This window comes from Gadus chalcogrammus, chromosome 8 (genome assembly GCF_026213295.1).
Source record: "Gadus chalcogrammus isolate NIFS_2021 chromosome 8, NIFS_Gcha_1.0, whole genome shotgun sequence".
NCBI lineage: Eukaryota > Metazoa > Chordata > Actinopteri > Gadiformes > Gadidae > Gadus > Gadus chalcogrammus.
Genome location: NC_079419.1, coordinates 5,409,210 through 5,424,209, shown reverse-complemented (window position 1 = coordinate 5,424,209; position 15,000 = coordinate 5,409,210). Strand labels below are relative to the sequence as shown.

The 15,000-nt window shown below is 47.3% G+C and overlaps 1 protein-coding gene across 1 annotated transcript in view; it reads left to right on the top strand.

Moving 5' to 3' along the window:
• The window catches only part of tnr (tenascin R (restrictin, janusin)), a 33,734-nt gene that overhangs the window by 17,967 nt on the left and 767 nt on the right, over positions 1-15,000 (top strand). Inside the window, exons 4-8 of the mRNA XM_056596211.1 lie at positions 274-484; positions 1,255-1,346; positions 2,266-2,428; positions 5,222-5,698; positions 14,577-14,713. Coding sequence (XP_056452186.1) covers positions 274-484; positions 1,255-1,346; positions 2,266-2,428; positions 5,222-5,698; positions 14,577-14,713 — 1,080 coding nt within the window. The remainder of the gene's footprint in view (positions 1-273; positions 485-1,254; positions 1,347-2,265; positions 2,429-5,221; positions 5,699-14,576; positions 14,714-15,000) is intronic.

Here is a 15,000-nt window from a genome sequence, read left to right as displayed (position 1 = left end):
TCTCTCCAACCCCCTCTCCCTCTCTCCCTCTATCTTTCTCTATCTCTCTCTCTCTCTCTCTCTGTCTCTCTCCATCCCTCTCTCTGTCTCTCTCTATCCCACTCTCTGTCTCCCTCTCTCTGTCTCTCTCCATCCCACTCTCTGTCTCTCTGTCTCCCTCCCTGTCCCCCTCCCTCTCTCCCTCCCTGTCTCTATCTCGCTCTCCCTCCCTGTCCCCCTCCCTCTCTCCTCCCCTCTCTCCCCCGCTCTCTCCCCTCTCTCCTCTCTCTTCAGACGCCCTCTCACGCTGCTCCTTCGGGGGACAGTAAGCTGGTGCGCACCGTCAGAGTGAAGAGGCAGGCCCCGGGGGAGGAGTTTCTGGCCTCTGCCGCTCTGTCCAATCAGAGCCTCGGGGAGCAAGCTGTGGTCTTCAACCACGTGTACAACATCAATGTGCCCATGGAGTCTCTCTGCTCCGTGGACCTGGAGTCCTCCTCCGCTCCAGGTGATCATGTGGGATTGAAACGTGACATCGGCCTCCTGTCCATCTGTGTAGTGGATGGACTTTATCTGTTATCTTGCAGGCACACACACATGCACACACACACACACGCATGCACGCAAACAGGCACACGCACATACTCACACACACACACAAACACACCCACACACATGCTCTCACACACAAACACACGCATGCATACTCTCACACACACACATACGCACACACGTACACGTACACACACAGGAGGTGTTTTGTACACGCACATACACCTTTACATACAAACAATTGCATCTATATGCACTCACACACTCACTCACACACACACACACACACACACACACACACACACACACACACACACACACACACACACACACACACACACACACACACACACACACACACACACACACACACACACACACACACATTCACACACGCAGACAAAGATACACAAACATCATTGACTTATGCAAAGACACACTCACACGCACATCATGTGCACGCACACACACACACACACACACACACACACACACACAGACACACACACACACACACACACACACACACACACACACACACACACACACACACACACAAACACACACACACACACACACACACACACACACACACACACACACACACACACACACACACACACACACACTCTGACAGCATCAGCTAAAAATAGCACTAAACCGACTGCTACTACTGCCTGCTAAGGTGGCCAACTGAATATGAACCCTTGTTGTCTCTCCTGCCAGATGTCCGGGCTGATCTGGGATCCCGACCCCCCATGGAGGCTCTGGCTGGGCCCACAGAGTACACAGAGCAGACCGTGGACACCGACAGCCAGGTAGCTTTTATCTTTTAATTAAAAGTGTTTTATTGTTTGGAGAAGGAATCCATTGATCGAGGTAGAAAGATGAGGGAGGAATATGTAATGACATTGAATCGAATGAGTGATGGATTATAATTGGATTATAATGACGGTAATATCGTGGGCCAGTAATTTATGAGAATGCACGGTAACAGTGTTTTATCTCAGCCGGCAGTTATTTGGGATCCATGTCTGATTCTGAAGTGATTTATTATCTGCTGTCCCTCAGTGGCAGGAAGGAGCCACAAAAAAACACTCCTTTAATCTCTTACAAAATAAAAACGTGCTACTAGTCGTGTATTTCAGCGCATTCACAGGTCGGTTGAGTACACATTTCATCTGTTGCTTTGCAGTATTTTTTCCGTCTTCTTTCATTTGCAAAACAAGCTTTGTGACAAATCTAACAGCAGGAAGGATCAAAGTGGATTCAACACTAACCAGGATGCAACTCTGTAGCCCAAAGCTATGTTAGGTAGCCCGTAAAATAGCTCCTGAATGTACCTTGTAGAAATGTAGTGTCAAAACAAAGTAAACTTGAACCCTGTGCGAAGCAAGCTGCAAAAAACAGTCCCTTTCCATTGGCTCCTTCAAACAAAAGTATAAGGTGTCCTAATTTTTTTGGATCAGGGATATAAAGTAAATGTTGTTATATAACTTTACAAGAAAAGATATGTCTAGGAAAAAAGTATAATATATAAATGTGCATGGAAAATATACATATTTTCCTGTTTTGTGATAGAGGTATTCTACTCATTCGTGTGGTTAAAAGATGAATGTTTGATATATATATATATATATATATATATAAATATATGTGAATGTGTAAGCGCTCTGTGCACTACCTGTTTAAAAGCCTCTCCTGACAATGGCCCTTCCCCCCTTGCTCCATGTCCAGGTGACGTTCACCCACCGCATCAACATCCCCAAGGCGGCGTGTGGCTGTCCGTCGGCCACCACCGTGCAGCAGCTGGCCACCCGCATCGAGATGCTAGAGCGCGAGGTGTCCCTGCTCCGCGCCCACTGCGACTCCAGCTGCTGTGGGGACAACAGCGCCACCGGTGGGTCGGGGTGCTGCTGTGTTTGTGTGTCGGTCATCCCAGACCCAGCGGTCCTTTCTGTGCCACGGTAGATCTTCTGTGCAGGGGGGGGGGGGGGGCTGAGATAATTGAAAAAAGGGCGGGGCGAGGTCGCGCCCTGTTTCCTCTTTTGTGGCAGAGGAGTTTTTTTCCGTTCGCGGGGTTGGAAGATGGATGTCTGAGAAGAGGGTTTTGATAAGTGGTGTTTAGTGTGCTCGCCGTGGCTGAGTTTCTGTTCACTCTTTGGTAATTACACGCCTCCATATCTCCGCCCCAAGCAAGATGATTGCTTAAAAGATACACGAAACAAAAGAAAGTTCACCCAGTCGAAAGTTAGTCTGCCGGATGTGAGACTATTATTCTTTAGGGTCTTTAAGTCTTTCAGATTGTGTGTCATTGACGCCTCTCGTGAATTTACACATTTAGTTTGTTTGTTCAACGATATAAAGGTTTATAGTGCCTGCAAATGTACAGCTACAGGATGAAACAGCTAAAGTATGTGGCTGTGGACTCCTGGCTGCACTTGTCATTTCAATGTGATCCAAGTGCCAAGTCGGGATGCAGAGCGACTTTTGTGATGGGATCAGCCAGATCTGATCACAAAAAGTCGGATTGAAAAATCGTAAGCGTAGACGTTGCTTTGTAGCATCTCGCTCCATATTTTCCATTTTTTTCCGCATTATCTATGCCACAGAGAGAACACAAGAACGTGCTTCACAGTGCGAAGAAGCTGTTTTGGGGGAAATTCTGCAGATGCCGAGATACATATTTCCGGAGACGGTGCAGCATCATGTGTTTGAATACAAATGCAGGGATGAGAATTGGCTACCCCCCCCTGCATCATTTGTTATCAGAGGCTGAATCCTTTCAAAGGGATTGTGCTAGCGGGGGTTTTAGAGTGAGCTTTAACAATTTCGTATTTAATAGTATTTTAAACAAGGGGGAGACATGAACTGTATTAGTGTCAACTGAATTGGATAATGGTAAATAACACAGTCAAACAATAACAGTGTGGCTATTTAAAATCAGAGTGTTCAGATGGCTCGAGTGTGTTTTACTCTCCATCAGTCACGCTCTGCATTTGAAACAGGTTTACGTGAGCAGGGAGGGACGGAGAAAACAGCAAAGTATCATTACGAGAATAACTCTATTCATTGTTATATCAGCTCAGGGAGCTGGCTGTTTATGAACTGTCGGCCTTAAAATGTGCCTGTGGAATATAAACAAATGCAGCAGGAAAGGTTGTAAATCATCGGTCTACTGAGGATTTACAAATGTGAGTTGATCGGTAACCACAGATTGTGAGTTTAATGCATTAGCATGCCACTGCAACAGCAGTAAAGACAGACCTAAAATGAGACCACAGAATATAAACAGAATAACAGGCGTAGAGTTTGCCTGCAGAGGATTTGAAAACGTCAATCTAAACGTGATATACACAAGCTCTTTGTTTGTGGGTTTCATGTTTTTGCAGCACGGTATTGCCCTATCGTGCACTGATGCCATCATGGACAGTAAGGGGGGAACTAAGAGGGATCAAGGACTTGTGGTTATTGGCTCCGGGTCCCTCAAGCACACACGTTCTTGGACATCTCTGCAATTGCTTTCTGTTTTTATGATTGCATATTTTAATTGCAATGTTTACTCAACTTCCCAAACTGTTTTAATATGTTCAGTTTGATGTCGCCCAGTGTGTTATTAACCAATATATATTGGGGATTTTTCTCTTTGGGCAATGGTTGGATTATGGGTGTTATTTTCAGATACAATAATATTGAGTATATCAAGTCATTCTCTTTGTTCTATTATTTAATTTTCCTTGCAGTGCTGCAATTTCAAAATTACATTTCATACCCTACATCATTTACACTACACTGCATATATAATGCATGTAAAATTAATCTAATATACATGTATAACACGTCACATTCCACATAATTCCACGTGCATATTATACACACATTCGCCAAATGCTGCGTTATACAAATTTGCACAATCTCCCCACACTTCTTCAGTTATTGAAAAAGCCTGTGTAATAGATGTGACAAATTTAATTACGCTAAATTATTAAGCAGTTCCTAGAAGCTCAAATAAAAAAAAAACATATATATTAGAAACGATGGAACACATTCAAACAAGCGGATGATAACTCAGTGTTTTATATCTTAAATTCAGGTTATTATTCACGGCTTCCATCAGTGCTCTCCTTGTGGTGCTACCGATGCTGTCATTTATCTGCCCAGCCCCCTCGCATCAGCAACCTTGGGGGTTTTGTCGGGTTCTGCTAACTCCCGGTGAATTATGTTCTTCCAGGATTCAGTTTCTTGCCATTTCCTGGCACGGACCAGTTCATACCACGGTGTAACGATGGATATCAAACACAAAATCTAAATCCAAACAAAATGTTCCCGATATTTTATTATTTATCTTTAGTCATTCAGCAGACGATGTGATCCAGGGTAGCTTCCAGGGAATTCAGACTTAGGAGGAGGTAGGGGTTCAGGCCTTTTGCTCATGGATGCCTGACTGCAGACATTGGACTGGGCATCAAACCAAACCTCTAGACCAGCCTGCCCTCCAATGTGAACTGCAGTGATAAAGGCGTGAAGTTGAATGTCCATGTAGTTAAGCAAAGGTTATGCTACATGGCTAAGGTAATGCTAAAAGGCTAAGGCAATGGTTAAAGGCTGAGATAATGCTACAAAGGCTAAGGTAATGTTACAAGGCTTGGTCTGCGTGTTTGTGTTCGTCTCAACACGTGTCCCTCCTTTCCAGGTCGCCTCGACTTCGTCCCGGCGTGCGGCGGCCACGGCAGCTTCAGCTTCGACCTCTGCGGCTGCGTGTGCGAGGAGGGCTGGGGCGGCAAGAACTGCTCCGAGCCCCGTTGCCCCGACGACTGCTCGGGCCAAGGCGTGTGCGTGGAGGGCGAGTGCGCGTGCGACCGCGACTTCGGCGGCGACAACTGCTCGGAGCCGCGCTGCCCGTCCGACTGCTCCGGGCGGGGCCTGTGCATCGACGGCGACTGCGTCTGCGAGGAGGCCTACACTGGCGAGGACTGCACGCTGGGCCGCTGCCTGAACGACTGCTCCGACCAGGGGGCGTGCGTGAACGCGACGTGCCAGTGCCGGCCCGGCTACGTGGGGGAGGACTGCTCTCTGGTGTACTGCGCCAACAACTGCAGCAAGAAGGGCCTGTGCAAGGACGGCTTCTGCGTCTGCCAGGAAGGCTTCGCCGGCGACGACTGCAACTCAGGTAGGCGGGTGCGGGTGCGGGCCGCTGGTTTTTATCCTTTCAAAGGTGACATATTATACCACCAGGTGTGAGTGTGATTAGCCGTTACAAGCCATCTAGGCGTGTCCACCTAGATGTATGCTGGATAGATGAGTCTACCAGCCTACCCAGTGGACTGTTAGCAACCGTTGCTCATCTCTCCGTCATCCATCTAGGTGGACACGCCCACTTGGGATGTCAAAGGAGGCCGATTTTCAAGACGGCTTGGTGGTATAATATGTCACCTTTTAAGTGTGTTTTTACTTTGTTGTAATTATTATTTTTGGTGTTATAAATTGCGTTTGTCTCGTTGCTTCTAAGGTTGAGTTTCCCGGTCTTGGCATTGTTGGCATTCGTTGTCACTCTGTGTCTTTGTGACCTTGTTGAGTTGGAATAATAATCGAGCCAAACTGAATTCTCAATGTGTTCTGGGTGACCTTTGACAAGTCCTAGTTCATTTATTTAATTTTTTTTCTACTGCAGGGGCAGTAAAGTTTTTTTACTGGGGTTGAATGAGACAGGTAGGAAAATGCTGTGGGCTGTTGCTGGTCTCCATAATTACCGGGCTTAAATATATTTATTTGTTTTTTGTTTTATTTACGACATTTTAGCATTACTGGGAAACCATTTTCAAACAGAATACTAAGGGTGACAATCTGCCAATCAAATCCCAATTGAATAATACATCTTGAGAATATACGATATGCTATTAATGTTTAAAATGTTTGACGCATAAATATATCCCTACGAGGCATCCCTTATTTAAACATTATGCATCAAGTTCCACAAGCCAACAATATCTTATCATATTCCTCCTTCAATGCAATCAAATCATTTCCTGCAAAGGTTTGACCAACAGATATCTGATATCAAACCAACTCATGGACTCCATTCATGGTATCGACTCCAGCAAACGGTGGTGGTAGTTAGATGAAGGTCTGAAACAGTGATGCGGTGACAGCCCTGTAAACCCATACCACCCCCCGGTGCTGTTTGATTACAGCCCTTCACCTGTCAGCGCCTCTTAGACTCTTCATCGTGTCAGAGCGCCAGAGCCTCTCGCCTCCGCCACCGCCTCGCCCTCCACGGGGGGCCAAACAGACTGTGACCGGACCCGCCGCAACAACACAACAACACACCGACACACCGACACTACAACTTGACCGGCCTTCTCCGGTTGATGGATGGCCCGCTCCCCGCCACAGTGGCCTTGGGGTTCAAGGAACTTCGACCCTTTCGGTGGAAAAAAAACACAGAAAGAAATAACCCAGCCCAGAAGGGGTGTTTTTTTTCCGCTGTTGTTGTTGTTGTTGTTGTTGTTGTTGTTGTTGTTGTTGTTGCGGATGTATGTGCAGTAATGTTTAAAATGGAGGCGGGTGATTGCAAAAAAATGGAGGGCGTCTGTGGAGCGCTATCGGAACCTAGGTGGAGCGATTGGACCCCAGGTGTAGCGCTAGGCCGAGTCACCTGTCACAAGGTCTGTGTCTCTCCACCCGGGAGGATGCAGAGTGTCGTATTAGCGCTGTAGGATCTGAGGTAATCCCGGGGCTGTGGCTGCTGGTCTGTCGTTGGGTGTCTAATGTTTTGGGCGCTGACACGGCAAAACATTAGACACCCAACACCAGACCAGCCTCCCTCCTCCTCCTCCTCCTCCTCCTCCATCCCTCCGTCGCTGTCGGTGACAGCTGTCACACATTGGGCTGATGGAGAAGGGAGGGAGGGAAAGAGAGAGAGAGAGATGGAGAGATGGAGAGGGAGAGAGAGAGAGAGAGAGAGCGAGAGAGAGAGAGAGAGAGCGAGAGCGACAATATTTCCAAGGCCTGTGACATTCTCCCGCGTTACGTTTCTGTTTCATATTTATTGCTTCTAAGGACGCCTGCGTAGTCTGACAATAGCTATTTATTATGAGATCTGGGTTTTTGTGTATGGCTGCTCTATTTGCAGAGAATCCTCTTTAAGTGTTGCCTAGAATCGAATTGGAGGGTACAATATATGTTTTGCCCTATTTTCGACCTCTATGGAAAATAATGAGTCAGAGGAATTGTGTTTTTTTTCCAGGGACATTACAGCAATAGCAAGCTCTAGCAATGCAGGTACTTGAGTCATTCTTTTCTCAATTTTATCCATGGCCGTGATATTCTTCAAATGTTGTTATCTCAGGAACACACAGCATCCTGCTTATTAATATTCAATCGTGTTGCTACAGCGCTTAAAAGAACTGTGCTTTATAAGTCGGGTAATACAATCCATGGTCATTTTTTTTTTTCACGTCTTCCACGTGTTGCTGTATTACTTCTGTCGCCAAACTTTGTTCCCAAAGGGAACCACAACAATGTTCATTTAAAATATAATGCATCCTGACATAAAACATTCATACTTTACAATGAACAGAATTGCGATTATTTGGATGACAAACAGGATGTTTTGCTATGTCTATTCACACCACACACACAGACACTTAGGAAACAGGCCATGGCTGACACTATTGCGTCTCTCAGAGAACACTGAGTTCCTCTCACTGCCATTCATGGCCCATCCCAGCCGTTGGAGGACTGGCAATCATGGTTTCGATCAGAATCGGGTAGCCATTCAACAGGCATAATAATTGGCTGCTGAACAGAAATTGATTTTCCGTCTATGCGACGACAGAATGGTATTTGAATTGGCCATTTTGCAATGCCGCTTCTCTAAAATGGCAAAGTATAAATTGGAGGGAATATTTATTTGCGATCATATCTTTAGTATCTGGATTGTACGACAGCAGGATCAGGAAGCTCATTTGCATTCGGACATGTGTGTGTGTATCTGCGTGTTTGTGTGTTTCAGTGTGCGTGCATGCGTGTACGTGTGTGTCTGCACGTTTCTGCGTTCATCTGTGTTTCTGTCTGCAAGTGCGTGTGCGTGCATGTGTGTATATGCGTTTGTGTCTTTGTGTGTCTGCGTGTGTGTGTTTTTGTGTGCGTATGTATTTGTGTGAGAGAGACACCATTGCATCGGTTCATGATATGCTCTGCATCACTTCCATGACATTGACTTTTGGCAAACAAGCAAACCCCCAAAAAACTAGCTAGAATAAAAAAATGCCTCGGACAAAATGCCAGATGTCAATCTCCTATTGAACTTAAACGCCCTTCTGCTGTGTCCTAAAAATATGTGACCTGCATGTCTACAAACCGTGAACACAACTGTGGGTGCTTCTGAGGACAACACCATGTAGGTAAAATGAATAAAGTCCACAACAATGAATTATTATTAATAACAATTGGTGGTATTCTTACAACTATTTCCACGTGTCGAACAAACGAGGAACACAGGTTGTCGTGATTTAAATAAATTAGCGTACTTATTAACTGTAATTGTAAATACCTTTAGCATTGCTCGGGGCTAGTGATGTGGTGACCATGCTGAATGCATCGCTGATCCTCCCACTTATTATTTGCACTCTGCATTCAATCAAGGTTTCAGTTCATCGGTCTTCCCTGCCTGGTGTAATAACAAACTGATTAGGCCTAATGTGACTTCATGACTGCAGGCCAGATCCATCTAAATAGTCTTCAGTCAGTGGCTCCCGAAAACTAACCTTTAGTGGCTCTGATTATGCATGCCGACGTGTCTCACTGACTTTGCCTAGCGTCTCCAAAAACGGAATTTCTCAAATATCTCGGCTTTCGAAAAGACTGAACGTAAAATACTTTATCTTATTCAAACTTTTCGATTGTTCTTCAATCATACACAATGTAGCTATGTCTCATGTCACCTGTCATGGCTTTTGCCTCTCCAATTCTAGCATGTTTTCCTATGTCACATGTCATGGCCTTGTTGCTCCTGCTCTAGCATGTTTTGCTATGTCTCGTCGTGTCACATGTCATGGCCTTCATTGCTCCTGCGTTAGCATGTTTTGTCGCTGTAGCCAGGTAGGCTACCACAGGGTTTAGGAAGGACAGCCAGACCAATAATCCTCCACTTGCTTATTCATTTAAAATGATCAGAACGTAATGGTGTTACATCTGCTGTTTTCCGCGCCTGGAGACCCAGCCTCAATGGAAGGGAGAGCACAACGTACATGAGTATATAGCCATCGCCTCATTAGGCTCCCCACCCACAGCTGCGATCCAGCCCCCCCCCCCCCCCCTGTATCCGACCTCAACCACACCCACTTCACACCACAAGGTCCTCGCATCACAACCCCTCCATTTACGAAAAAAAAACAGTCTTATCCTCCGATGCTCGTTCCCAACTGCGAGCCAACCTAATACCTCATTATCCGAGACGCACATAAAACAGAACAGTGCGGCGAGCCTCCTGCTCAGCACTTCCATTGTATCAGCCAGCCCCCCCTCCTCCTCCTCCTCCGCCGTCGCCCAGGTGCTGTCTCCATTAAGGGGGACTCTACCTCCTCATAGGCTTCCGGGACCAGACCAGCATCAGACGGGTGGCCTAGATCGGGGGGGGGGGGGTGCTCGGCGGGGAGGAGACGGGGTGCTGTTGGGACGGGGGGGGGGGGGATGGGTCTACTAGGTGCGTCTGATGCTCGTCTGTTGCTGCTCGCTGAGGCCAGCGGTATCAGCCTACTTTTCGAGGGGCGGTATCAGATCAGATGTTTGTGCACTCTTCTTTCTTTCTTTTTTCCTGGTCTCGACTCCACAGCTTGGCAGATGGCTCGCGGCGGTCGGCGCATCTAATTAATAATCGTGTCAGCTGTCCTGGCAGCAACAGTTCGTCTTAGCTCAATATAGGATGTGGCTGTGTGACAGGGTGCTATATGGAGCCGGGCTGGAATGATCTTTTTTGGTGTGTGTATAATATATATTTTTACCCAATTTAAATCTGCGTCAGGTGGAAATGTGCAGAGGCGACACTATTCTGGTTGTCTCGCTTGTCTGACGGTATATTACCAGTGATTATTTGGATGATACATTAGAAATTGTTTGGGTTTCTAAATTCGTGATATCGGTGATATTTTATGATATTCATTTCCCGGGTTGCCCGAATATATTAGTCAAAAATCTTGATCTCCTACCAGCAGCGCGAGCCGAGTGTATTCCTGCCACATGGCATGAATAAATACTGGAAAAGGCCTTTTAAGTACTTTATTTAGTCTAAGTAAATAAACCCAGTGCTGGGGATTAATAATTCACAACAGTTTAAATGTTGTGCTTCACATTCCGGCCGAGTTAATGTGGGGTCCTAACCTGTAAACAAGACAAGGCCGTATCGCTGCTCGATTCTCATGGACCTCAGGCTGAGTCTATAGGCGCACACACACGCACACGCACACGCGCACACACGCACGCACGCACGCACGCACGCACGCACGCACGCACGCACGCACACAGACACACACACACAAAAAACCACACGCACACAGAGACAGGCACACAGACAGATACACTCACACACATAGTTAGATACATACACATACAAACACACGATGCACACGCAGACAGATGAACATAGACAGATACACACATACACAGATGCACAAAGACATAAACACGCACACAGACAGAGACATGCACACACAACATACACATACAAACGCACACACCGGCACATACACACACATACACACACACACACACACACACACACACACACACACACACACACACACACACACACACACACACACAGATCCACACAGCGGTTCACAGGGGATGTGCAGCGGTGGAATTACAAAACAAAGGAGTCATATTGTTTCTATTTATCGCTGAGCGTTTTCTATTCAGCTCAAACTCTTACAAAACAAAATTACCATTCCCCAAAAACAAATCTGTAGTTTTTCAAACGGTTACATCAGGAACTCAGAGGCGCTGACCTTGTCCGACCCCCTGCTGAGCGGCACTTCAAAGAAACGTCGGTGAAGTGTTTAAAAAAGGCCCCGCTGGGAAATGTGCACCGCTGCTGCTCTGGGTGTTGGAGTCTTTCTGAGCAGCTCATCCTGCCAGCCGTCTTCCCCTTCCCTGTCAATCACTCCCTCCTTCTCATCTCTTCAGATAATCTCCCGCCCTCCTCCAGATCCCCTCCCTCCTACTCATGGCAGAGAGGGAGGGAGAGGGGGAGGGAGGAAGAGGTGGAGGGAGGGAGGGAGGGAGGGAGGGAGGGAGAGAGAGAGAGAGAGAGAGAGAGAGAGAGAGATGGATAGAGAGACATAGAGAGAGATAGAGAGAGCGAGAGAGAGAGAGAGCGAGAGAGAGAGCGAGAGAGAGAGAGAGATGGATAGAGAGACATAGAGAGAGATAGAGAGAGAGATAGAGAGAGCGAGAGAGAGAGTGAGAGAGAGAGAGAGAGAGAGAGAGAGAGTGAGAGAGAGAGAGAGAGAGAGAGAGAGACATTCTGGGCTAAAAATCGTTGTTTTTTTTCCCCTTCTACTTCCATTTTCCTCACCCTTGTTATTTGTTGGGTGTAGTTTGTGAGGCCAGTGCTATGGAGTGAGGAAGCTGTGAGGGCCCATCTGCCCAGCGAGCGTGTGTGTATGTGTGTGTGTGTGTATGTGTGTGTGTTTGTGTGTGTATATGAGTGTGTGTGTAGTGTATGAGTGTGTGAGTGAGTGTGTGTATGTGTGTGTATATGATGGGGTGTGTGTGTGTGTGTGTGCATGTGTGTGTATATGAGTGTGTGTGTTTGAGTTAGTGTCTGCATCGTATACACAAGCCCCCACACACACACACACACACACACACACACACACACACACACACACACACACACACACACACACACACACACACACACACACACACACACACACACACACACACACACACACACACACACACACACCTTATGGAATTACCTGGAGATGCAGAGCGGAAAAATAGCTGTTAAACAAGTTGTTGCACTCCTAGTATCGCTTTATGTGTGTGTATTATCGTGTGTATGTGTGTGCTTGTGTATGTGTATGTGAGCGTGTGTGTGTCTGTGGTTGTGTATATATTTGTGCGTGTTTGTGTCCATGTGCTTACTTATTTGTCTATGCGTCTGTGTGTGTGTGATTGTGTGTGTTTGTTTTTGTCTGTGTATTCGCTTACGTGGGTGTGTGCGTGTGTGTTTGCTTGTGTGTGTGTGTGTGTGTATCTTTGTATCTCTGTGTGTGTGTGTGTGTGTGTGTGTGTGTGTGTTTGTGTTTCCTCTCCCCTACTTCTGGCTCGGTAATGTGTTGCCGCTGCTAGTATGTTTCTGTGTCGTATATATTAGCTGTTATTTCTCCTCTCAGCTAACCATCTGTCTCTCATATTTCCCACCGTCTCCCACCATTACTCCTTTTACCTCGCTCATCTCTTCTCGGGTTGTCCCGCAACCACAGCTGTTTTCCGCTGACTATTTTCATCCTGCAGACAACATTTGGGTTCCCATCTTATTCATCCTCCCTTTTTACCCCCGGCCGGCTCCTCACCTGTCCTCTGCCCCCCTTCCCCCCCCCACCCCCGTCCCATCCCATTGCCTGGGAAGGGACGGGGGGGGGGGGTCAGCCTCTGGGGGCTCATATGTGTGTTTCTACCGCCGCCTGCCTATTTGCATTCAGCGGCAGTGCTCAGGTTTATGGCTCGGTGCTCTTCTCTACTTTGCCCTGTGTGAATGTCAATGTCTCTCACGCTCATGTTCTCACAGACACACGCACCCACACACACACACGTGCACACGCACCCAGGCACACAGGTGCACGCACACACACTCGTGCAGTGAGTGACTGTTGCCGTGAGCTACTTGCCAGGCTGGGAGGCCCATGCCCACCCGGTGGGTGCTGATTGCGGGGTGTGCTCAATAGGCCACCTGCTGTCGTGTGCGTTGTGAGTGGGTTATTTTTTCCCCCCCTACGCATAAAAGCTGCAGGTCGTATAAGCCGGCTTGACGTCGTTAAAAAAGTGTATACACTCGTCTCTCTCTCTCTCTCTCTCTCTCTCTCTCTCTCTCTCTCTCTCTCTCTCTCTCTCTCTCTCTCCTCCTCTCTCTCTCTCTCTCTCTCTCTCTCTCTCTCTCTCTATTACTCTCTGTCTCTATCTCTCTCTCTCTCTCTCTCTCTCTCTCTCTCTCTTACTCTCCCTCACTGTCTCTCTCTCCCTCACTATCACTCTCTCTCTCACTCTGTCTCTCTCTCTCTCTCTCTCTCTCTCTCTCGCTCTCTCTCTCCCTCTCCCTCACCTCTCTCTCTCCCTCATCTCTCTCATCTCTCTCTCTCTCTCTCTCTCCCTCTCCCTCTCCCTCTCCCTCTCCCTCTCCCTCTCCCTCTCTCCCTCTCCCTTTATCAGGTGGGCAGCAGAGGATTGAGTCATCGTCAATCAGGATTAGAATAACGATAATTTCAGTGCCGATATGGTAAAATATACTTTAACAGGCTTGTGGCTCTGGGCTTAGAGAAGATAGACTATGAGCTCCCTCCTCCTGGCTCTCTCTATCTGTCTCTCACATACACATATATAGACACGCTCATACTCACGCACACACACACAGACACGCGCCCTCACACACCATACATAATTAATGCAATCATTCTTGAATCAATTGAATTAAAATGTCAGTTCCTTCGCCTGGCCTGTGAGGTGTGTTTCTCAGTTCTAGCGACTGTCTGTCTGTCGGTCTGACTCGCCGTCTCTCCAACTGAATATATGTCCGTCTGTATCTCTGACTGTCTTTCTATCTGACTGACTGTCTTCCTGTCTTTGCTGTCTTGCTATATGTCTGTCTGTCAATCCTATCCTCCCAACCAACAGGCAATGAGCCCCATGTCTCTTGTTAGGATGTTATTGAAATCAATTCCCTCTCATCACTTGTGTTAATCACCAACAGTTCATCAAGATTAATAACACCACTGCTGTACCGACCTTTGACCCCACATTCTGGTGCTGTCCCCTCTCCGCAGTGGCAGCTGTCATGAACGTGCGTGTGCGCGGTGTGACCGAGCGCACCATAGAGCTGGAGTGGGAGGGATCCGCCGTACTCACCGACTTCCTGTTGACCTACGCCCCCAGCAGCCCTGGAGGTGGGCATAGCCAGTCTGTCTGTCCGTCTGTCGGTCTGTCGGTCTGTCGGGTTGTCTGTCTGCCTCTCTATCTGTCTGTCGGTTTGTCTGTCTGTCTGTCTGTCTGTCTGTCTGTCTGTCTGTCTGTCTGTCTGTCTGTCTGTCCTGTCTGTCCTGTCCGGTCTGTCTGTCTGTCTGGCTGTCTTTCTTTCTGTCCCTGTCTGTTTTGTATGTCGGTCTGGTCGGGTTTCGCGTCTTCCTCTCTAATCTGTCTGTCGTTTTGCCTGTCTGCATATCTGTTGGTCACTGAAGTTTCGGTGTCTGT